This window comes from Schistocerca americana, chromosome 1 (genome assembly GCF_021461395.2).
Source record: "Schistocerca americana isolate TAMUIC-IGC-003095 chromosome 1, iqSchAmer2.1, whole genome shotgun sequence".
In the NCBI taxonomy this organism is placed as follows: domain Eukaryota; kingdom Metazoa; phylum Arthropoda; class Insecta; order Orthoptera; family Acrididae; genus Schistocerca; species Schistocerca americana.
In genome coordinates, this window is record NC_060119.1 from 1,177,921,779 (window position 1) to 1,177,947,024 (window position 25,246).

The 25,246-nt window shown below is 44.0% G+C and overlaps 1 protein-coding gene across 1 annotated transcript in view; it reads left to right on the forward strand.

Moving 5' to 3' along the window:
- LOC124597889 overlaps positions 1-25,246 on the forward strand; it is a 266,067-nt gene that overhangs the window by 193,771 nt on the left and 47,050 nt on the right. Inside the window, exons 6-7 of the mRNA XM_047135967.1 lie at positions 6,964-7,261; positions 9,105-9,370. Of these exons, the coding sequence (XP_046991923.1) occupies positions 6,964-7,261; positions 9,105-9,370 (564 nt within the window). The remainder of the gene's footprint in view (positions 1-6,963; positions 7,262-9,104; positions 9,371-25,246) is intronic.

Here is a 25,246-nt window from a genome sequence, read left to right on the forward strand (position 1 = left end):
TTCGACAATCATTTCTTTTTCGATTTCTTCACATATTTCACGCATCAATTTCGTCTTAGCTTCCCTACACTTCCTATTTATTTCATTCCTCAGCGACTTCTATTTCTTTATTCCAGAATTTTCCTGAACATTTTTGTTTTTTGTTCTTTCACTGATCAACTGAAGTATTTCTTCTGTTACCCGTGGTTTCTTCGCGGTTACCTTCTCTGTTCGTAGGGTTTTCTTTCTGACATCTGTGATTGCCCTTTTTAATGATGTCCATTCCCCTTCAACTGTACTGCCTACTGAGCTATTCCTTAGTGCCGTATCTGTAGCCTTAGAGAACTCAAAAAATGTTCAAATGTGTGTGAAATCTTATGGGACTTAGCTGCTAATATCATCAGTCCCTAAGCTTACACACTACTTAACTTAAATTATCCTAAGGACAAACACACACACCCATGTCCGAGGGAGGACTCGAACCTCCGCCGGGACCAGCCGCACAGTCCATGACTGCAGCGCCCAAGACTGCTCGGCTAATCCCGCGCGGCCCTTAGAGAACTGCAAGCGTATCTCGTCATTCCTTAGTATTTCCGTATTCGACTTCTTTGCCTATTGATTCTCTCTGAATAATCTCTCAAACTTCAGTCTACTCTTCATCACATCTGCATTGTGATCTGAGTCTATATCTGCTCCGGGTACACCTTACAACCCAGTATCTGATTTCGGAATCTTTGTCTGACCATGATGTAACCTGACTGAAATCTTTCCGTTCCCCCGGTCTTTTCAAAGTATTCATCTTGTGATTCTTAAACAGATTATTAGCTGTCACTGCCTGAAATTTGTTACAAAACTCAATTAGTCTTTCTTCTCTCTCATTCCTTGTCCCAATCCCATATTCTCCTGTGACTTTTTCTTCTACTTCTTCCCCCTCCAACTGCATTCGAGTCCTCCAGCTCCCTTTACGTACTGTACTAACCTTTCAATATTATCATATACTTTTTCTGTCTCTTAATTTTCAGCTTGCGACGTCGGCATGTACTGCTTAGACTATCGTTATCGATGTTGGTTTGCTGTCAATTTGAATAAAAGCAACCCTATCATCGAACTGTTCACAGTAACACACTCTACGCTCTACCTTCCTATCTCTAACGAACCTTCCTTCCGTTATAGCATTTTCTGCTGCTGGTGATATTACCCTATACTCATCTGACCATAAATCTTTGTCTTCTTTCCGTTTCATTACACTGACGCCTACTGTATCTAGATTGAGCCTTTTCACATCCCTTTTCAGATTTTCTAACTTCCCTGACACCTTCAAGCTTCTGACACTTCACGCCCTGATTCGTAGAACGTTATGTTTTCGTTGGTTATTCAATCTTTTACTGATGATTACCTCCCCCTTGGCAGTCCTCTCCTGGAGATCCGAATGGGAGACTATTCCGGAATCTCTTGCCAGTGGTGTGATCATCTCGACTTTTTAATTACAGGCCACATGTCCTGTGGATACTCGTTATGTGTCTTTAATCCAGTAGTTTCCACTGCCTTTGCATCCTCACGCAATTGACCACTGCTGATTCTTCCGCCTTTGGGGGCAGTTTCCCATAAGAGAGTGCCCTGAACCTCTGTACGCTCCTCCGCCACCTTTGACAAGGCTGTTGGCGCAATGAGAGTGTCTTCCTATGCCGGAAATCTTCGGCCGCCGATGGTGATTGTGAATCAAAGTTTAAGCGATAGCGGGTTTCGAGCCGGGGACCAAGGATGTTTTGCTTACCAATCAAAGACGCTACCTTTCTTTCTTCATTTTTTTCGGTATCGTTCGTTGAGTTTCGTCTGGATGGACGTGACACGACACCCGTTCAAGTTCATCGTTAACTCCTTTGCTCGTTTTTCTTTTCTTTTTTTTTCATGTTTGAACATGACTCCTGTTTCTTTCTCCAGGATATTTTGCTCTGATTTTTTCATTGTTTCTACCATGTAATCCTAGTAGAACTGACACACTCATTAGGAAAATATTTAATTTTTACATATTCTCTTTTTGTTTTGTTCAATCCTTAACCTCTTCAATCCGTATTTCGTCAGATCGGTTTTTTCTCCTCTATTCATCTACTAATTCTGATATACTGCAGTACTGCTTCATAATATCCTTTGAACATAACATTTTCCTCAAATTTGTTTCATTAGTATTTCTAATTTATCAATTTGTAATACTCTGCTAATCATTTGATTAGCAGAGTTCAGTTTTACAGTGTGTTGTTTTTTAGTTTCTCAGTATATATACCTAACGGTAACTATTTTTGGTCATTCCGAATATAAAATTCTCAAATTTGCTATCCTATCACTGTGGCAGATTTTTCTAAATCACTTTCTAGGATTTCTTCTAACGTTTTCGACACTTTCTACTTCTGAAATGTCCTTTGCTAAAATTATTCTGTTCTTTAGATATTCTTAAGCTATTTATTGAACTCTGCACAAAAATTCCAATAGCTATCATAATTCCTCCTTTTACCAGACACTGATTTCAATTTCTGCATCTGTTAGATTTTCTGAAACTATGAAACATCATTTCTTAACGAAGTTTTCTTCAGATATTTCACATTCTTTCCTACAATTGCATAAAGGTTTAGCCGATAGGCTGTGCGCCGGAAGCGGGTTGGCATTCGATGTTTAGGAGATGGTTGCAGGGTATGAAATTAGAAATGCCCAAGTTTACTATTGAAACTGAATAATGGCAGGATTTATTGCATATGTCTACCCCGATAACTGAGTGGTCAGCGCGGCGGTCTGTCACAGCAAGGGGCCCGGGTTCGATTCCCGGCTGCATAGGAGACTCTCTCCGCTCAGGGTGTTGGTTGTCCTCATTATCATTTCATCACCATCAGTGGAAGGCAACGGGAAACCACCACTGGAATCCCTTCCCTAGACGCTCATGCGGTGGACCTCTCTGATGAGGCTTCCTTCATAAGACCTTCTGTGAGGCAGAACACAAAGTTTTTTATTGCATACCTCTTAGCGGTACAGAAATGAAGTCTGAAATCTTTAGTAAAAGGTGGGGGCCTCACGGCCAGACGGAAGCAGAAGGTGGACCTGAACAGTCCGAGAGCTGGACAAGAATAGAGCAACAGAACTTCACTCGCTCACACTTCTCCGACCCCTCCCCTTCCTGTGATTGGCTTCGCCCAGTACACTTGGTGGTTTCACGGCGTCAGCGGCGCTTCGTCGTCAAACGACTGTTCACTGATTTATTCGTATTGCATGCAGGCTATATAGTGAATTAAAACAAACTGGATAGAGAAAAAGGAGTACAGGGGGGGGGGGGGGGGCAGTCGTAATAGACAATAAAATGATTTATTTCTTTAAATTGCCCTGTCAGCACAGCTTCACACTTGCACCACGTGAACAGAGCGTAAAGTGAATGGCATCCGACTAATATCTGGTGTCAGCCGGCCCAGGCTCTACTGCAGCTTAAGAAAAACTTCACAAGCTATCCACGAACGAAAATCTAAAGAAATAAATCATTTTATTGTCTATAATTCCTGCCCCTCCCCTTTTGTACTCCTTTTTCCCTTTCCAGTTTTTTTTAATTCACTATATAGCCTGAATGCAATACGAATAAATAAGTGAGCCGACCGAGGTGGCCGAGCGGTTCTAGGCGCTTCAGTCTGGAACCGAGCGACCGCTACCGTCGCAGGTTCGAATCCTGCCTAAGGCATGGATGTGTGTGATGTCCTTAGGTTAGTTAGGTTTAAATAGTTCTAAGTTCTAGGGGACTGATGACCTCAGATGTTGAGTCCCATAGTGCTCAGAGCCATTTGAACCATTTTAAATCAGTTAACAGTCGTTTATACTGCAGTGATTCATTCCTGATCATCACTTGTGATAGAAAACCGTGTATGTAGAACGGTCAATACTTCTTCATTAGGAACTGAATTTAATAATATGATGTGAACCGGTTTTAAGGTTTCGATGCTAGATGTTTAACAAGTTCTTTATTACTTAATTCTAGATTTTGAATATGACCGATTATCAGCTGTGAACTCGTAGGTATTCTTGCAGTGACAAAGTTTTATAAATGTTTTATGATTTTGTGTATCTATTTAGAGAGGTCATTATTGTTACTATATTTTTTCTTTTTTTTTTTTTTGTAGATCAAATATTACAGAAACTAGTCAGCCACCACATATTTTGTGCAACTGTAACAGTAAAAGTAAATACTTCTTAAAATATATTTTCTGTACCATTACCTCTCTATACGAATGTCGTCGATTTTTTAAAACGTATTTTCGGCCACAAATTTTCCTCCATAAGATATACGTCTAATTTTAATTACAATAATGAGTATGTGTGCACGAATAGTTTCTAGTAAGAGCCTAGACAGTGCACTATAGCAAAATAGATTTCTTACTATCCTCACGAAACGCAAATGAAAAGTAACGAACTTGAAGGAGAATAATAACGTTTTAGATATTTTTCGAATACATCTGCAGCGTAACTGATCATCTTTTGTCATATATAGGGTGGTCCATTGATAGTGACCGGGCCAAATATCTCACAAAATAAGTATCAAACGAAAAAACTACAAAGAACGAAACTCGTCTAGCTTGAAGGGGGAAACCAGATGGCGCTATGGTTGGCCCTCTAGATGGCGCTGCCATAGGTCAAACGGATATCAACTGCGTTTTTTAAATAGGTAAATAGGAACCCCCATTTTTATTACATGTTCATGTAGTACGTAAAGAAATATGAATATTTTACTTGGACCGCTTTTTTCGCCTTGTGATAGATGGCGCTGTAATAGTCACAAACGTATAAGTACGTGGTATCACGTAACATTCCGCCAGTGCGGACGGTATTTGCTTCGTGATACATTACCCGTGTTGAAATGCACCGTTTGCCAATTGCGGAAAAGGTCAATATCGTGTTGATGTATGGCTATTGTGATGAAAATACCCAACGTTCGTGTGCTATGTATGCTGCTCGGTATCCCGGACGACATCATCCAAGTGTCCGGACCGTTCGCCAGATTGTTACGTTATTTAAGGAAAAAGGAAGTGTTCAGCCAAATGTGAAATGTCAACCACGACCTGCAACAAATGATGATGCCCAAGTAGGTGTTTTAGCTGCTGTTGCGGCTAATCCGCACATCAGTAGCAGACAAATTGCGCGAGAATCGGGAATCTCGAAAACGTCGGTATTGAGAAGGCTACATCAACATCGATTGCACGCGAACCATATTTCTACGCATCAGTAATTGCATGGCGATGACTTTGAACGTCGTGTACAGTTCTGCCACTGGGTACAAGACAAATTACGGAACGATGACAGATTTCTTGCACGCGTTCCATTTAGCGACGAAGAGTAATTCACCAACAGCGGTAACATAAACCGGCATAATAGGGACTATTGGGCAACGGAAAATCCACGATGGCTGCAACAAGTGGAACATCAGCGACCTTGGTTCAAATGGCTCTGAGCACTGTGGGAGTTAACTTCTAAGGTCATCAGTCCTCTAGAACTTAGAACTACTTAAACCTAACTAACCTAAGGACATCACACACATCCATGCCCGAGGCAGGATTCGAACCTGCGACCGTAACGGTCGCGCGGCTCCAGACTGTAGCGCCTAGAACCGCTCGGCCACCCTGGCCTCAGCGATCTTGACGAGTTGATGTAAGGTGCGGCATTATGGGAGGAAGGATAATTGGTCCCCATTTTATGATGGCAATCTAAATGGTGCAATGTATGCTGATTTCCTACGTAATGTTCTACCGATGTTACTACAAGATGTTTCACTGCATGACAGAATGGCGATGTACTTCCAACATGATGGATGTCCGGTTGAAGCGGTACTGAATAGCATATTTCATGATGGGTGGATTGAGCGTCGAAGCAGCATACCATGGGCCGCACGTTCACCGGATCTGACGTCCCCGGATTTCTTTCTGTGGGGAAAGTTGAAGGATATTTGCTATCATGATCCACCGAAAACGCCTGACAACATGCGTCAGCGCATTGTCAATGCATGTGCGAACATTACGGAAGGCGAACTACTCGCTGTTAAGAGGAATGTCGTTACACGTATTGCAAAACGCATTGAGGCTGACGGGCATCATTTTCAGCATTTATTGCATTAATGTGGTATTTACAGGTAATCACGCTGTAAGAGCATGCGTTCTCAGAAATGATAAGTTCACAAAGGTACATGTATCACATTGGAACAACCGAAATAAAATGTTCAAACGAACCTACGGTCTGTAGTTTAATTTAAAAAAAACTACCTGTTACCAACTGTTCGCCTAAAATTGTGAGCCATATATTTGTGACTATTACAGCGCCATCTTTCACAAAGCGAAAAATGTGGTCCAAGTAAAACGTTCATATTTCTTTACGTTCTACACGAATATATAATAAAAATGGGGGTTCCTATTTAAAAAAACGCAGTTGATATCCGTTTGACCTATGGCAGCCCCATCTAGCGGGCCAACCATAGCGCCAACTGGTTTCTCCCTTTAAGCTACACGAGTTCCGTTCTTTGCAGGTTTTTCGTTTGATGCTTATTTCGTGAGATATTTGGGGGGGGGGAGGATGTATTTGTGGACGGTGAAACAGAAATTGTGTCTGCTGCGTTTCATCTAGTCTTTGTCTTCTTCACACGTCAACGTAATGAAATAAATTTCCCATTTTCTGACGTTTCATGAAGACCGAAAAAACACCTCTTGTTTCTGTCAAGCTAATGACGCAATACATTCATTGAGGCACGGTTATTCTGAAGCACAATGTGAAGGCAGAAGGCATTGCCTGCGTTGTCAGCAGCCCCCTCGTCTGCTGACATTGAGTGTAACAAGTGCTGGTGAGCGAGATGTTGACTGGCGCCAGTAGTATATCCAGGAGTGCATGCTTTCCACCTGTGACGCACAGTGATCTTTCGCTGACGCTAACTATGACAGGTGTTTGTGAGTAAGGCGGTGTGCCTGGTGCCGACAGGAGATCCAGGCGCGGACGCCGTCGGCGTGCGGCTCTCGCCGGCCGTCGCTGACGCCGCTGGGCCTGCTGACGCGGCCGTGCGCCGCCACGCTGCAGCGCCGCCTGTCGGAGGCCCTGCTCGACCCCAGCCAGCGCACCAGCCCGCACGCCAGGGACCGGCCGCGCATCCAGCGCATCGCTTCAGAGCTCGACTGGCGGCCCGTCGGGCTAGCCGCCGGTAATCACACCACTCCTCAGTTTTCCGCAGATTTGTGTATACAGGGTGTTCAGAAGTTAGCATTACAGTTGAAACCTGGTGGTAAGGGGCAGGCAGGATTTGGTTACGATTGTGGACGGGGCTGTAATCAATTACTGTTGGTTGCCTTTTACAGTTACACACATTTATCTTTAAAACAGTAATTCCAGACTCAACAATAAAAAAATACCACACGTTATTAATGAAAGAATAAACAACTGTGTAAATAATAGTGCTTCAATGTGTTACAATTTAGCAAATCACCATAAAATACAGATACAGATAATCTCTTATCACGGCTGAAGGCCTTACACTCCAAGAATGGCAATATATTAAGAATTTTTAAGAACTCGCTGCAGTTACAACATACAGGTATTGAAATATTAAAAAGTAAGTGGCCACAAACACAGCAGAGGGTATCAGAGGCCAGGAATGGCCGGTAACTGGAGAGTTAGCGGCCACCGGGCAGGGAAAATACCGCTGGTTGTACTTAACAAATTGTAACAAGCTGAGGAAAGCTAACCAGATCCGCTTTCCCCAAGCACTCCACTCGCTGCTCTTCGCCTCGGCGACACTACGAGCTGCAATACGAAACCAAGTTGGAAAATCGCGAGATGTCACAATGGGTGAGGTTTATCTACTTGAAATGAAATGCACTCATCTTAAAGCCTGCATGATATAGTTTATGACGGGATCGTGCCCCCTCGTCACCACAGCCATTACATTATAAAGTTTGCCGATATTGTAATTCTGTCAGAGGCAGCGAAGGACTTAAAAGAGTAGTTGAAAGGAATGGGTTATACCTAGGAAAGTGACTATAAGATAAATATTAGCTAAAGTGAAAGAATGGTAATGCAATGTAGTCGGATTAAACATTGTGATTCTAGTAAAAGAGACATTAAAAGTACCAGACGAGTTCTGCTACGTGGACAGCAAAATAACTGGTAAGAGCCGAAGAGTGCAGACTGGAAATAGCAACTATTTCTGGAGAAGAGAAATCTGATAACACCTAACATCAATGTAATTTTTTTAAAGTATTTGGACCATAGCCTTGTATGTAAGTGAGAAGTTGACGATAAGCTGTTCAGAGAAAAAAAGAATACAACCTTGTGTAGTAGTATAGAAGAATGATGAAGTTAGATAGGTAGATAGAATAACAGATGAGGAGATGAAACTGCCTGGCAGATTAAAACTGTGTGCCGGACCGAGAGTAGAACTCGGGACCTTTCCCTTTCGCGGGCAAGTGCTCTACCATGTGAGCTACCCAAGCACGACTCACACCGCGTCCGCACAGCTTTATTTCTGCCAGTATCTCGCCTCCTACCGTCCAAACTTTACAGAAGCTAGGTCCCGAGTTCGAATCTTGGTCGGACACACAGTTTTAGTCTGCCAGGAAGTTTCATATCAGCGCACACTCCGCTGCAGAGTGAAAATCTCATTCTAGATGAGGAGATGCAGAATGGAACTCAGCTCAGAAGAAATTTATGGCACAACTTCACTAAAAGAAGGAAGCAAATAATAAGCATCAAGGAATTGTCAGTTTGATATTGGAAAAAGTGAGAGCGGTAAGGGTAAGGCTTCAGTCCAGTAAGAAAGGTTAAGTGGATGTAGGTAGCGGTTGTTATACAGAGAAGCTTGCGCGGTATAGACTATCATGGAGAGCCACATAAAACCTCTTCTCAGAGTCAAGACCACAACAACATCCACAAATGGAAAGGTGTTAGGGAAGCGTGATAATGCTGGTACACCATGAACTGTCTCTGAAGAGTAGATGTAGGCGGTCTCTGCAGAAGCAGTATGCCGGCCCCTTAGGAGAACAGACAGATTCTGCTACGGAAAGAGACAGACCTGGCTGGGTGCGCGCAGTGTCAGTTTCCTAGCTGAAGCACTGTGCGTGTGCCTGCAGGCCTGGAGCGCGGCGGCCGCGCGCACGCGGCGTCTTGCAACACGCTGCGGGTGCCGGACAGCGAGGCGTCGCCGCTGACGCTGCAGCCGGTGGCCGCGCCCGCGCCCACGTCCGCCCCCACTCCACGAGTCACCGTGAGGGCTGCGCCGGCCGTCTCCTGCGGCCCGGCCAACCTTTTCCTGCAGAGGGTGTTCGGCGCCGGCGCAGCCGCCGGGACCGGCGGCGCAGACAAGGAGGTCTCGCTCAAGAGGGCCGCCGCCATACAGGTGACTCACCTCATCACACTCCTCGTCATCACCATCATCATCATCACCATCAACTGCTGCTGCTATTAACTGACGTCCACTGCTGGATGACCCTATCTAGTATTCTGCAAGCATTACAGTTCTATTTTGGATCTGCATCTCTTGTCTTTCTTTCCGTGTCTGCAATTGACTTGTACTATATAGATTTCCGCCTTTTTGCAAACACACTGTACATCCCGTTTTTCCTTTTTGCCCAAAGATGTTTCAGCACCTCTGTGCCATCACCAGTGGGTTTTTGTTCAAATGGTTCAAAATGGCTCTGAGCGCTATGGGACTTAACATCTGAGCTCATCAGTCCCCTAGAACTTAGAACTACTTAAACCCAACTAACCTTAGGACATCACACACATCCATGCCCGAGGCAGAATTCGAACCTGCGACCGTAGCAGTCGTGCGGTTCCAGACTGTAGCGCCTAGAACCGCTCGGCCACTCTGACCGGCGGGTTTTTGTTTATTGAAAACTGTACATGTTTTAGGTTGTAACTGATTTAACAAAGTGAGGCCTAAAGAAAGTTTGTGTTACGTTTTGCTTCGTGCCATGATTTTACATTATATGGTTCTGCATGACCACTGTATGGTGTCCTGCACCGATAGCTGGTCATCTACAAACCAAATGATGTAAATGTGAAATTCGAACTTTCTTTACTCCTCTCTTTGTTAGACCAGTTACAATCTAAAGTATGTTCACTTTTTACAGTTTTCAATAAACAAAAACCTGTTGATGATGGCACAGACGTGGTGAAACTTGTTGGGGTTAAAACGAAAAACAAGGTGTTTGCAAGAAAAGGCGGAAACCTATATCCTACAATTATAGTCCTCACTTACACACATCCACCTTGGGAAGCCTGAGATTCTCCAGGGGTACAGAATTTTCAAATAACTTAATGGAATGCAGGCTGGTAACACATTCGACAACCGCCGTTTTTTCGATTTTTCAACCTCGGCTTGCAGAGCACACACACACACACACACACACACACACACACACACACACTAACGACAGCACAAAACCTAAGATGATCTACTCAAAAGTTATGGACAAGGAGTGAGGCATCAATACACAACCAACGAGTGAGCTATCAGGAACTCTGTCCCTCTGCTTTTATTGTTATTATTATTCTTATTATTTTTTTTTTCAAGGGAGAGAGCAGCTTACACGCTTAATTTAAGGAAAAACCTTCATCTCTGTTTATATGGTCACTCGCTAATTCAATGCAACTACTTTCTTAACAACGCTATCCCAATAGCTGGAGTGCATGCCAGATTCTTTGTGTTATGTTTCGTTTGATGAGCGCTGCTACTAAAGCAGTGTTCTGCAGTAGTGGACTTGCTCGGCTGTTGTAAGCGTGTGTGACGCTTACGCTCAGTACACCGCTGCTACACGGTCCCGATACTCCAACCAATAAATGACATGCCACAGGCGCGAGGAATACGATAGATATCCGCCTTATGCAGGTCAAGATCAACCTTTACGGTTCCTATAAGTGCCTTAATCATAGATGGTGGTCGAAAAACAAGTTTCACATCATGTTTCCGCAGAATACGACAAATGCTGTTGGAAATGCTTCCCGCGTAAGGCAAAATGGCCGTAGACTTAGATGCCACCTCGATACCAACACCACATGCAAGGTTGATAGATAAGGCAACGCGCGTCTGATCTGCCTTTCACTGTAAACATTCTGACGAAGTGTGACTTCAAGATGGGCTAACTCAGCTGACAAACTCTCAGCATCCGATATGACGTGGGCGCTGTGAACCAGGGTACGAAGTACCACTTCACGTTGGGCCGGATGGTCACAGCTAACGGCCTGCAGATACGAGTCGGTTTGAGTTCGCTCCCTATAAAAAGTGTGTCCCAACATACCATCAACCTTCCTTCCTACCAACACGTGAAGGAACGGAAGGCAGCCATTCTTTTGCACCTCCATCATGAAACAAATATTCGGGTGGATTCAATTAAGATTCTCTAAAAAGCCACTTAAACGCTCATTGCCATGACGCTACACATCAGAAATACCGTCTACATATCTGCAAAAATTCGCAAGTTTCAATGCCGTCGACTCCAAAACAGCTTCCTCAGAGTCTTTCATAAACAAATTGGCAATACTAACTGACAGCAGCCTTCCCGCTGCAACTCTATACGTCTGTTTGGACTACTAGCTATAGAATAAAAAGTAAGTGTAAGTCAACACATACCGAAATACGTTCGTCAAATCAACACCAAACCTAACTCCAATTAACCGAAACGAGTCATAAGAACGCTAGTGACGGGAGAGACCACATCGAAACTCACTAAAATATGACAGTCATCCAGACAGAATCCCTCTAATACTCGTAAGAAATCAGCCGAGTTCTTAATGTGATGCTCACGCCGACCTACTGGTGGGCTCAATGGAGTAAGAAGATGTGTTGCTACACGATATGTTGGAGCACTGATGTTACTCACCATCTGCCTAAAAGGAACACAATCCTTGTTGATCTGTAGAACATATGATCTAGGGACGAAGACACAATAAGAGTTAAGACTTGTTAGCTTTTCTCTCAACACATTTTGTAGGGTTAACATCGATACTAGAATACGTTGGATCAGCTCTTCCTTGCTGCTTTTGTGCCTTCAAAATGGCAGAGTGTGCGCCTCCGAATGATCGGCGGTTGTGGAAGACGTCACCCAGCTGCATTCCCGTAACTTATCTGAACATGAACCTTGGTTCTACAAGTTTTGGAATGCAATCTACTGCCGTAAACTGGAAATTAATCATGGCATGTAAATATTGCTCAAACGGTATAAATTCAAATTAATAACGCAAGGAAAAAACTAGACTTATTATTATATACTATTCGAGTGTACAAAAAACTTCACGGCCATTATGACTGGGTACAGACACCACTGTATTTCATCACATGACGGAATTGGTGCTATGTGCAAGCGTGGGCGGCTGCTGTAATGTCGGCACACTCGACAATCTCCTGCTGAATTCCTCTTTGTATCCCGTAGGAGTGGACTGACGGGCAGCAGCTTTCATCTCCGTGTACCGTGGCTTTAGAGGAGACGCTCAGCGCAGCTTGACGCCTTCCTCATTCTGTGTTTTCCGCCTAATCACTTTTCCTGTAGAACTCCGACCAATAGCCGAAGAGGTACTATTGTCCTCGCCGGCCGCTAATAGCATTTATTGTCTGCGGTAATGAGATTGCAGAGGCGGTGTCAATGTTGTAATCTGAAGTTGAGGTCAGACAAGGGGAAAATTGTCGGCTGCTTAAAGATTCGAGAATCAGATCACAAGAAAGACTATCCGACATTGAATGAAAAATGAGGATGTCACAGTGTGACGGCAGACATCAGAATGAATTCAGGTATCACACTCTGAAAACCGAATAGTAAAATGGTGACTTTTTCTCCAGAATGCAATGTCAGAAAGCTTTATGCAAAACAACAATGAGAATCACTTGAGAAAATGCATGAGAATCTCCTGAAAGGATCTCCTGTGCAATCCTTGAACCACCCCAAAATGAACTCTCGCGGATCTCAGAATGCTCTTCCAATCATCTCCGAGTCACAGTGTCACATTGTGAACTCCAAACCATCTCCGGAAAACTTCCAAATGACAAAATCCTTTAAATCTTCTATGATTTCACAATGCCCCACTTCGAGGATGCCCCTGTTCTGCATTTTTGTTCATTTGTAGATCTGTCTGATGTCCACGCAGGTCGCATCGTAAGTTTCCATAATACAGGGCGATTCAAAAAGAATACCACAACTTTAGGAATTTAAAACTCCGCAACGACAAAAGGCAGAGCTAAGCTCTATCTGTCGGCGAATTAAGGGAGCTATAAAGTTTCATTTAGTTGTACATTTGTTCGCTTGAGGCGCTGTTGACTAGGCGTCAGCGTCAGTTGATGCTAAGATGGCGACCGCTCAACAGAAAGCTTTTTGTGTTATTGAGTACGGCAGAAGCGAATCGACGACAGTTGTTCAGCGTGCATTTCGAACGAAGTATGGTGGTAAACCTCCTGATAGGTGGTGTATTAAACGTTGGTATAAACAGTTTACAGAGAATGGGTGTTTGTGCAAAGGGAAAAGTTCTGGACGGCCGAGAACGAGTGATGAAAATGTAGCATGCATCCAGCAAGCATTTGTTCGCAGCCCAGGAAAATCGACTCGCAGAGCTAGCAGAGAGCTGCAACTTCCACAATCAACTGTATGGAGAGTCCTACGAAAAAGGTTAGTTATGAAACCTGAACGTCAACTACCCGAGGCGATGGATCGGCCGCCAGGCAGCCCGTGACAGAGCATTTCATCACTGCCCTCCAAGAAGCCCTGATCTTACCCCCTGCGATTTTTTCTTATGGGGGTATGTTAAGGTATGGTGTTTCGGCCACCTCTCCCAGCCACCATTGATGATTTGAAACGAGAAATAACAGCAGCTATCCAAACTGTTACGCCTGATATGCTACAGAGAGTGTGGAACGAGTTGGAGTATTGGGTTGATATTGCTCGTGTGTCTGGAGGGGGCTATATTGAACATCTCTGAACTTGTTTTTGAGTGAAAAAAAAACCTTTTTAAATACTCTTTGTAATTATGTATAACAGAAGGTTATATTATGTTTCTTTCATTAAATACACATTTTTAAAGTTGTGGTATTCTTTTTGAATCACCCTGTATTTCAGTAGAGAGACTTGTTGTCATTTTCATTTTTCAATATTTGGCTCTGAGTACTATGGGACTTAACTTCTGAGGTCATCAGCCCCATAGAACTTAGAACTAATTAAACCTAACTAACCTAAGGACATCACACACATCCATGCCCGAGGCAGGATTCGAATCTGCCACCGTAGCGGTCGCTCGGTTCCAGACTGTAGCGCCTAGAACCGCACGGCCACTCCGGCCGGCGAATGTAAGGAGTGACAATGCTGGGAAAACTCTTACGTTATTTGATTTTCAAACAGCTGAGCAAAACTGAACGTACTCAGACATTTCTCACTTTACTTATTCTGATCATCATTAAACTGACACACAATATTTTTAGCGCAACGCAATCTGACTTTCAATAATTCCTACAAAAGAATGGCTCTGACTAACAATAACATATACCTTTCATGAATGACTTACCTCACAAAAATGTTTGTTACTCGAACTACTGCATTACAGCGAGCGCCAATACTGTCAGCTAAATAAAAGATTCTAACTACTGAAGGCACTAACTACTGATAGGCATAGTTAGCAAATGAAAGATTTTGATACAGAACAAACAATGTATTTACCTCAACAGCGTTCAAAAGTCATTATATATAATTTTGTGACATGCAGTTAACGAAATTTCCTTTTTCTGCCTGATACACGTCCAGATCGTGCTCTCATAGTAACCTCTCAAAACTCTGCCATCTCTCTCCCCACATCCACCATTGCTGGCGACTCACCTCCAGCTGCCCAACACTACACTACCGAATATTCCAACAGTGAGTCCAACCAGCCACAGACTACACACAGCGCAGTCAGCGATTTTCATACACAGCACTACATGGCATTACCAACCTAAAAACCTAAATTGTCTACTTACACCATGAACAAATTCGCTACAACTGGTGATAGGCGACGCACCAAGACGACGCTGTCCGTGTAGTCATAATACACTCCTGGAAATTAAAATAAGAACACCGTGAATTCATTGTCCCAGGAAGGGGAAACTTTATTGACACATTCCTGGGGTCAGATACATCACATGATCACACTGACAGAACCACAGGCACATAGACACAGGCAACAGAGCATGCACAATGTCGGCACTAGGACAGTGTATATCCACCTTTCGCAGCAATGCAGGCTGCTATTCTCCCATGGAGACGATCGTAGAGATGCTGGATGTAGTCCTGTGGAACGGCTTGCCATGCCATTTCCACCTGGTGCCTCAGTTGGACCAGCGTTCGTGCTGGACGTGCAGACCGCGTGAGACGACGCTTCATCCAGTCCCAAACATGCTCAATGGGGGACAGATCCGGAGATCTTGCTGGCCAGGGTAGTTGACTTACACCTTCTAGAGCACGTTGGGTGGCACGGGATACATGCGGACGTGCATTGTCCTGTTGGAACAGCAAGTTCCCTTGCCGGTCTAGGAATGGTAGAACGATGGGTTCGATGACGGTTTGGATGTACCGTGCACTATTCAGTGTCCCCTCGACGATCACCAGTGGTGTACGGCCAGTGTAGGAGATCGCTCCCCACACCATGATGCCGGGTGTTGGCCCTGTGTGCCTCGGTCGTATGCAGTCCTGATTGTGGCGCTCACCTGCACGGCGCCAAACACGCATACGACCATCATTGGCACCAAGGCAGAAGCGACTCTCATCGCTGAAGACGACACGTCTCCATTCGTCCCTCCATTCACGCCTGTCGCGACACCACTGGAGGCGGGCTGCACGATGTTGGGGCGTGAGCGGAAGACGGCCTAACGGCGTGCGGGACCGTAGCCCAGCTTCATGGAGACGGTTGCGAATGGTCCCCGCCGATACCCCAGGAGCAACAGTGTCCCTAATTTGCTGGCAAGTGGCGGTGCGGTCCCCTACGGCACTGCGTAGGATCCTACGGTCTTGGCGTGCATCCGTGCGTCGCTGCGGCCCGGTCCCAGGTCGACGGGCACGTGCACCTTCCGCCGACCACTGGCGACAACATCGATGTACTGTGGAGACCTCACGCCCCACGTGTTGAGCAATTCGGCGGTACGTCCACCCGGCCTCCCGCATGCCCACTATACGCCCTCGCTCAAAGTCCGTCAACTGCACATACGGTTCACGTCCACGCTGTCGCGGCATGCTACCAGTGTTAAAGACTGCGATGGAGCTCCGTATGCCACGGCAAACTGGCTGACACTGACGGCGGCGGTGCACAAATGCTGCGCAGCTAGCGCCATTCGACGGCCAACACCGCGGTTCCTGGTGTGTCCGCTGTGCCGTGCGTGTGATCATTGCTTGTACAGCCCTCTCGCAGTGTCCGGAGCAAGTATGGTGGGTCTGACACACCGGTGTCAATGTGTTCTTTTTTCCATTTCCAGGAGTGTAATTCCCATTGCACAGGAAGTAAGCTGAATTGAACACAAACTCAGGTAGTTTCCAACATTTCTCTTATCACTACCATTGATAGCCTTAACGGTACCCTTGTGATGTTGGACACTACTTCAAAAATCAGGCCACTATCATTGAGGAGAAGTTCTTGTACGTGTGTCACGGATGTGATGTTGGCTTTTCACCGCAGATGGAGAGCAGTCAGATGTTTGCCCAAGTCGTGTGCTCTGTTCCTATATTGACAATGATAGGCAACAGTGAGAAGACTTCTTTGAGGACTTTTGACATTCCATAAAGTCTCAGTGGAGCAGCTTGCGGTCGAAGTTTCTTGACATAGGTCGCGCGAAGACGTTCGGTAGTTATTCCCTGAAAGCAACTTGACATGTCTTCTTCTATTGTATGCTTCGTCATTGAGAATATAAATTTTCTGAGGGCAGGAGCAACACCGAAAAGCACAGCACGACCAAATTTGATTCGTTACACAACTCGCGGATGGCCGCTCTTTCCTTCTTTGATACGTTGCTCTTGGGTGGTGTGACTCTGGTGAGCACGCAGGACGTTTCACGGTGTATTCCCTCGGCCTTGTTGATTCATCGAGCGTAGGTGGGCTGTTCCACATTGCTTATATGTCCACGGTCGATAGTGATGTTGGAGTCGGCAAAGTTGAGTCCTTTCACGCGCACCGACACTGCTGCATCGTTGATTGCCTTTTAAGGTTGAACACAGTTTGCTCAGGTGGTGCTCGCATTGTTTTATGTCAAGCTACAAGACGGTCATACTGCGATGTCTTTTTCGTTGTAGATTTTCTTCGTTCGTTATTGGCCAGTGCTCAAGTAAAAGCGTCCACTCAGGCCCCAGAAGGGGTAAAGAATGTGAGGCTACCTTCAAGTGACCACTTTATAGGCTGCTCGGCCATCGTTTGTTTGTCAGTTTTCCGGATGGTTCGAGCCTTCAACACTTCCAGACAGGGGGAGCGTCGCCGAAGAATTACGCTTAGGAATATTGTTCCGAAGGAATGGGTACTGTGGTCGCGATACTGAAAGAGCATTGCAGTAAAAATCAAGTACGCCTGAGTAAAATGTTGTAACTGCGATTGCGGAAGAGAAGCCAAACCCTCCAAGCTCTCCCTTATACTGGTCCAGTCTCCTGGAGGATCGGTAGACTTCTGCGGCAACATGACATCCATAGTATTTCGCTCACTTCATATAAGATTGTCTTCGCAAGTTGCGACATTGTCGCGAATAAAACAGTGACCCGTATGTACAATAAGTTTCCTTTAATTTACGTCTATGGTCACAAACATAGGACTTCGTTTTTATAAAACAGATCTGATGGTGGACATTATAGACTGAAACCGGTAATCTGTTAGCAAAACGTTTGTGGCCATAGACGTAAATTAAAGGAAAGATTGTCTTCTTTGTAATGTTTGACGATGTAGGCCAACGAAGCGGTGTGTGTGTGTGTGTGTGTGTATGTGTGTGTGTGTGTGTATTGAATTCCAAGCAACGTGGCATGTTTTTGTGGGGCAAAGTATCAGAACAGTCGAGGAGTAATACAAAGAACACAGTGACAAATCTGGCTAAAACAAAGAAGCAAAAAAGCTTTCTGAGGGTATTTTCATTCTATCGTTGCAACTACAAAAAAATGCGTGTTTTTTTCACCAGATGCGTTTTCCTTTATTGAGGTAAAGCATCATCACTGGTCTGTAACTAGCGGTATTTATAATTTTATTTAAGATCGAAAAACATTTCGTTAAAAATATGTTGCCTTTTACTAAGGGTGATTTCCATTTGGTTTCTCGCCTACATCGGGAATTGCTGTCTGCTAGCACATCCTTGTTGTTTTCCTTCGTTAGACACTGTTACTTGTAGTCTAATTTTTAGTTACTCTGCTGAACTATGCATTTCTCACGTTTTACACAGCACATGATTTCCCACACCATTGTTTTCTGTTTACTTTTATACTTCGAAGTACAAATTGGTTTGTGTTTTGTAATATTTCGAAAATAACATTGCCACTAGTTTGTCATTGACCTATACTCCTTTTTTGTATTTTGATTGATTGTATTTATGCAGTTCTATTTCATTATGTTGCTGTTTACTTATATTCTGTGTAAGGGTAGTGAACGAATGGTGACGCTTTTTTGTGGGGAGGGAGAAGTCATGATGAGTGGACATAAGTGTATAGTAGTGTGATAGATTGCGAGTTGGAAATTTGACTACAAGTATCAGTGTCTAACGAAGAAATACACCAAAGATGTGCTAGCAGACGCTATTTCCCGGCGTTGGCGAGACACCAAACGAAAATCACAGTAAATAAAAAGCGGAATATTTTTAACTAACTGTTTTTCGATCTTAAAAAACAAATCAAATTATAAATATCTTTAATTAGAGACCACTGATGACGCTTTACCTCAATAAAACGAATCGCGTCTGCTGAAAAAAAAACGCGCACTTTCTTGTAGTTGCAGCGACAGAACGAAAATACCCTCAGGAATTGTATAGCAGCTGCGGCCAACATGGCCACACAAATGAAGAAAAAAAGTTTTCGCGGGCAGTCACTCAAACATAATTGTGAAACGAAATATGGTGAGACCAGAATCGTATGGTAAACACCTAAGTTTCTGAGACAGCATAATTAAGGGCCCAATCGAAACAAATCTAATCTGTCCGATTAGAAGACTCCGAATCTTTCTCAACAGTATCTAGGTTATCGTATTTCTCTTCCAAGACTTCATTGCTTTCTAGTTTTATCAGTCCAAACTATCTGTGTAGTTATCAAGAGAAAATAAGTATATATTGTGTCATGAGGAGTAAACGTCTAATTTTATTTTCAGTTATTTATATTTCCCCAAGGAAGATTGCAATTCTGCTGCACGCACGGCAGGCTCACAAAGCTTCAACACATGACTTAACATTCAGTTGCTTTCATAACCTTAAACATATCAGCAAACGAGTTCATTCCTCCTCAGCTTTTCTTGTGACTGCATTATCTAGTATTTTTTTTACGCTTAACTGTTTGCCAAGAATGTCTCAGATAGTAATAGCTTTTGTTTCCGACTGTTTGCACTCAAGAAAAACTTCCTTTGTCAAGGAACTTAAATTAATTTTTCTCACAGTGGTTTACGTACGCTCCTCTTCTCTGAAGTTTACATTTTCTCTCTCTCCCTCCCTCCCTCTCTCCCTCTCTCCCTCTCCCTCTCCCTCTCCCTCTCCCTCTCCCTCTCCCTCTCCCTCTCCCTCTCCCTCTCTCTCTCTCTCTCTCTCTCTCTCTCTCTCTCTCTCTCTCTCTCTCTCTCACACACACACACACACACACACACACGCACACCACACATACACACACTCACACAAATGCAGACTCTTTTGTAAGCTGAGAGGGAAAGAGAAGTGGTGTATACATATGGAATCTGGCACTGTTGCATCTCAAGCAAGCAAACGAAAAAGAAGTGTAACAGAAGACGTGGGGTTGTAGTTCACAGTGAATACTTCTTTCCCTTTAGCTCGGTGTGTGTTTCTCGCTCATCTTAAGGGGGGAACGACAGGATGACGAACCAAAATATTGCTCAAATTCGGGATATTTCTCTACATACTGAAATGTAGTAGACAATTAGTTTTGCTGCAATGAATGAAGAATACACTGAAGTTTTTATTGGCATTTGTATTCAAAAACACAAATATCTTCACTGTATATTTGGGGGTTTTCAGGAGGCAGATCTGAAAGGAGGTAGATCGACGGTTGTCGCCGTAACTCCGGTTGTGGTTATCTGAAATATGAAATTATCATATCACCCTGAGCCTTACAGATGTAATTTTAGTTCATCGTTGGGATATGCAAAAAAAAAGAATTGGTGGAAATTATAGATATTTGAAAAAAATGACCGTTTTATGATTCCTCTTTTCTGCCGAAATAAATACTAAGTACCAATACAAAAAATCGGCTACGGTGAACCGAAGGGAATTCAGTTTGCTTCAAGGGAGACCAAAAATCATTAAAATCGGATGAAAATTGTAGCGTGGTCGACGACAACCTTGCTGAAAAACATTGTTTTGAGAAAAACGTATTTAAAGTTCGAAGCTTAAGGGATATAATCGATGCGCGGTCCATAACAACTCTCTCTCCGGCTAGTGGATGGCCGCTTCTTTCTACTTTGATCTGATAAGCCCTCCTTTTCGTCTTCAAACCCACTTTCGTCGCTGAGCGCATCGCCGCTGGAGTCTCTGTCGTCACAGAATCGGCGCATTTCATCGCCGATTGTGAATTGAAGGGTATTTACCACGTGCATTAATGCAATATCGCCTACATTGAATAGACAAATTTGAAGCAATGTTGACAATCTCGTTTTTCTGAGTGTTACTCTTGGAGCGTGTCTCCAAATGAGACTACTGAAACTTTCGTTCACATTTTGAGTAAAACCACCCAAACAAAGCTCCAGCAAATCAGGTTTACTCAAATCGGTATTAATAGGTGTGATGGCATCGGTAGCGATTTGTGGCAACCGGTTCTCTAACGCCGAGCGGCGTCATACACACTCGGCTTCAAATGCTCAGAGAATTGTTACTCTTTGGAGTTCGCGCATGATATTTTGGGCAATAGTTCCTCAATGTATATACATTCGAATTGCGTAATAAAAAAAATCCGAGTTTTTTCGACCGCCACCCAGTAGTTCCCCCTTAAAACTCCAACTCCATGGTGCAATATGTCTCAATTTATAGTACTGCGCACGCAGTTTGTTGAAATACAACTTGTGGTGTCACCGCCAGACACCACACTTGCTAGGTGGTAGCCTTTAAATCGGTCGCGGTCCGTTAGTATACGTCGGACCCGCGTGTCGCCACTATCAGTGATTGCAGACCGAGCGCCGCCACACGGCAGGTCTAGAGAGACTTCCTAGCACTCTCCCCAGTTGTACAACCGACTTTGCTAGCGATGGTTTACTGACAAACTACGCTCTCTTTTGCCGAGACGATAGTTAGCATAGCCTTCAGCTACGTCATTTGCTACGACCTAGCAAGGCGCCATTATCAGTTACTATTGATATTGATTCATGTACCGTCAAGACCGACGTTCTTCATTAATGGATTAAGGTTAAGTATTCCACCAGCTACGTCCTTTTTTCTAAGTTCTAATTTCCTTGTCCTGTTCCAGACCTCACGTCAGCCTGCGTGAGGTAAAACGCGTGCCTTTCGGCCTCTTCCTAGTAACACGGTGTAGGCTCTCCTGCCAACCAAAACACAACTCGCATACTAGTTACTCACTCTAGTGTTAGGGTTCCAAACATACTTCACGGCGCACTGATAGCACTGTTGTGGCGCAGTGTGTACACGGCGAAAGTAACACCGAGCGCAGTGGTGCGATCGTAATACGCTGGATTCGCCTTCGGGCGGACAGCGATTCGAATCCCCGTCTGACCGTCCTGTTTTAAGTTTTCCTTGGCTTTACTAAATCGCTTCAGGCGGGTACGTGAGTATTTCTTTTGAAAAGGACAGAGCCAATTTCCACCCTCATCCTTCCTCAGTCGAAGATTGTGCTCCGACTCTGACCAAGTTGTCGACGCGAAGTTTGATCCACATCAGCTTTCGAAAGAAATATGTACTTCTTATCCTATCGTATGGCATATTGCAATTGCCAAATCTTCCTCTTCGTTAAGCGCGAAACTGGTTACTTTCCATTAAAAGATTGTAGAGACAAAAAAAGAGATCCTATTTCACAGTTTCTCATTAGCTTCCCAGATACACGCCAATTTTTAGTGCGACATGCACCAAAAAGTAACAAAAAGAAGTCTTGAAACAATAAAGATCTTCTTATTACGAGAACACGCTCAAGAAATAATGATTAATGTTCAAAATGTGGAAATGTGTGTGAATTCCTAAGGAACCAAACTGCTGAGGTCATCGGTCCCTAGACTTACACACTACTTAAACTAACTTATGCTAAGAACAACACACACACCCATGCCCTAGGGACGAATCGAACCTCTGGCGGGAGGGGCCGCGCAATCCGTGACATGGCGCCTCAAACCGCGCGGCCACTCCGCACCGCAGTGGTTAATGCAATTAATTGCAAGTAACTAGCGAAGACTGTACTGTTCACCCGGGAAGAATTGCATGAAACGTACCAGCAGCTTAAATCAGATGTTAATGGAAGATTATACATCAGGATAAAATAAATTTTCGTTACTTGTGGTAATTTAAGTCAAGAGGCTGCCACCTGAAATTTTTTCTTGACAGGAGGAGATATGTGCACTATGCTACTGACCATATCTTTCTCTGGCCGGAATGGTGCATTCACACCTCATTACTGTCCAGAAAAGCATCTCAGTGCATGACAAGGGCTTTCTCTGCCCCAGATTCTTGTAATCATTGTGCAGCTGACCTGTTAACCACGTGATACAAACTTTCCTAGATCCATTACGGATTACATTGCACTGCTTGCTAACAAGGGAACCTCCCCATCGCACCCCCCTCAGATTTAGTTATAAGTTGGCAAAGTGGATAGGCCTTGAAAAACTGAACACAGATCAATCGAGAAAACAGGAAGAAGTTGTGTGGAACTATGAAAAAATAAGCAAAGTATACAAACTGAGTAGTCCATGTGTAAGATAGGCAACATCAAGGAGAATGTGAGCTCAGGAGCGCCGTTGTCACATGGCTAGCGTGAGCAACTGCAGAACGAGAGGTCCTTGGTTCAAGCCTTCCCTCGAGTGAAAAGTTTTTCTTTATTTTCGCAAAGTTATGATCTGTCCATTCCTTCATTGACGTCTCTGTTCACTGTAATAAGTTTAGTGTCTGTGTTTTGCGACCGCACCGCAAAACCGTGCGATTAGTAGACGAAAGGACGTGCCTCTCCAATGGGAACCGAAAACATTTGATCGCAAAGTCATAGGTCAACCGATTCCTCCACAGGAAAACACGTCTGATATATTCTATACGACACTGGTGACGGCATGTGCGTCACTTGACAGGAATATGTTGTCGACCCACCTAACTTGTACACTTGGCGAATGGGTAAAAAGATTCTTCTACATTGCCCGATTTAGGTTTTCTTGTGGATGTGAGAATTACTCCCAAAAAAGTGATGAAAACACAAGAGTTTGTCACATAAACTGCAACAAATGAATCCAACAGTTTCACAGTCGTACACTTTTCTCTGTGCTCTGTCAAAACATATGTTTTTAACGTTTCAAATTTTTCCATGTGTAGACCGTCAAATCCTGCATAAGTCCAAGCAAATCTAGAGAGTTCCTGGAATTTTGAAGATCTAAGTTGATTATGTGTGAGTGCCTGAACTTTGATAATAGTCTGAAAATAAAAAAAAATTTCACTCGAGGGAAGCTTGAACCAAAGACCTTTCGTTCCGCAGTTGCTCACGCTAACCACGGGACCACGGCGCTCCTGTGTTCGCATCATCCTTGATGTTGCCTATCTTTGCATGGACTACTCAGTTTGTATATTTTGCTTATTTTTTTCATAGATCCACAGAACCTCTTCCTGTTTTCTCGATTGATCTGTGTTCAGTTTTTCAAGGCCTATCCACTGTGCCAACTTATAACTAAATCTGAGGGGGGTGCGATGGGGAGGTTCCCTTGTAAGGAACACCTGACACTTGTTATGCAACAACTGCCAGTTGCAACGGAACAACCGAATATTGCTAGGGGCACCCGGCCAACGACAATAAAAGGAAATGTAGAAGTTGAGAAGTGTTAACTGCAGCGAATCCTGGGCACGAGCGTTCTGTATGCCTTCAACAGTTCACACAGCGCGGTGTTTGACGAAGGTTGTTGTGGAACCGATGATTACGACATTTCGCGTGGTGCGGCAACATGTCTGCAAGACATGATTTGAGTGTATTCGATGGTGGACCACCAGTTGGACGATCAAAGTGTGGGTGTGTGCAAAAGTGTCATCTCGCTATTAGAAAAGGCCACTGAATGTATAAATGCTATACAAAGCATGCCCGTGATCACAGACGGACCAACGCACAGCAACAGAGTCGACACGTAGCCCTAGTGACGAAAACGAACAGACATCTAATTTGTAGGCACATCGCTACAGACCTTGCAGCTGCTATCGGTACAGGTGTCTCTGCCAGAATCAATTTGCGGTGACTAAATCAGGCTGGTTTGTATGCCTGGAAGACTGTTAAATGAATCTCACTTCAAAGTCGCCACCGTCGAGAAAGTGTTCGTTGCTATAGGGAGCAGTTTGGTTGGACTCAGCAACAATGTTCCAAAGTGGTCCAACTAAGCCCGCTTCACTGTGAGGAGTGGTACACTGTGATACATTTTTGAATAGGTCTTTAGGAGAGGAAATTAATTGCCGAATAAAAAACACAGGGTATCATTTAAAAAAGTCATACCGCTGTTCATATATTTGTAAAAAACAAAGCTACAACGAAGGCAATCATACTGATGTCCCCCTGATGGCTAAAGAACATTTGCTTGAAACATTTTTTAATTTTCATCTAGACAAATAGTTATTTAGGGTAGTCAAGATAAATGGGACGCCCTGTATATGCAAATCTGCAATCATCTGAATTCCGCAAGTAATTTCATCCATCCTAAAGATGTTACATTGTCACAGTAAGCAAACCGGTATTCAGTTCCAGAGTTTCAGACTTATGCCTGCCTGTCTGTAGGAATCAGCCTCTATTTCTGATGACTACTTGTAACGGGAACAACAAAAAGGCATGGTCATGTGGAAAACGCCATACAGACAAGTAACTTGCAGGCATTTCACTCTCTCTTGTATGCTCACATCGTGCAGCATTGATTGCAAGTTGTA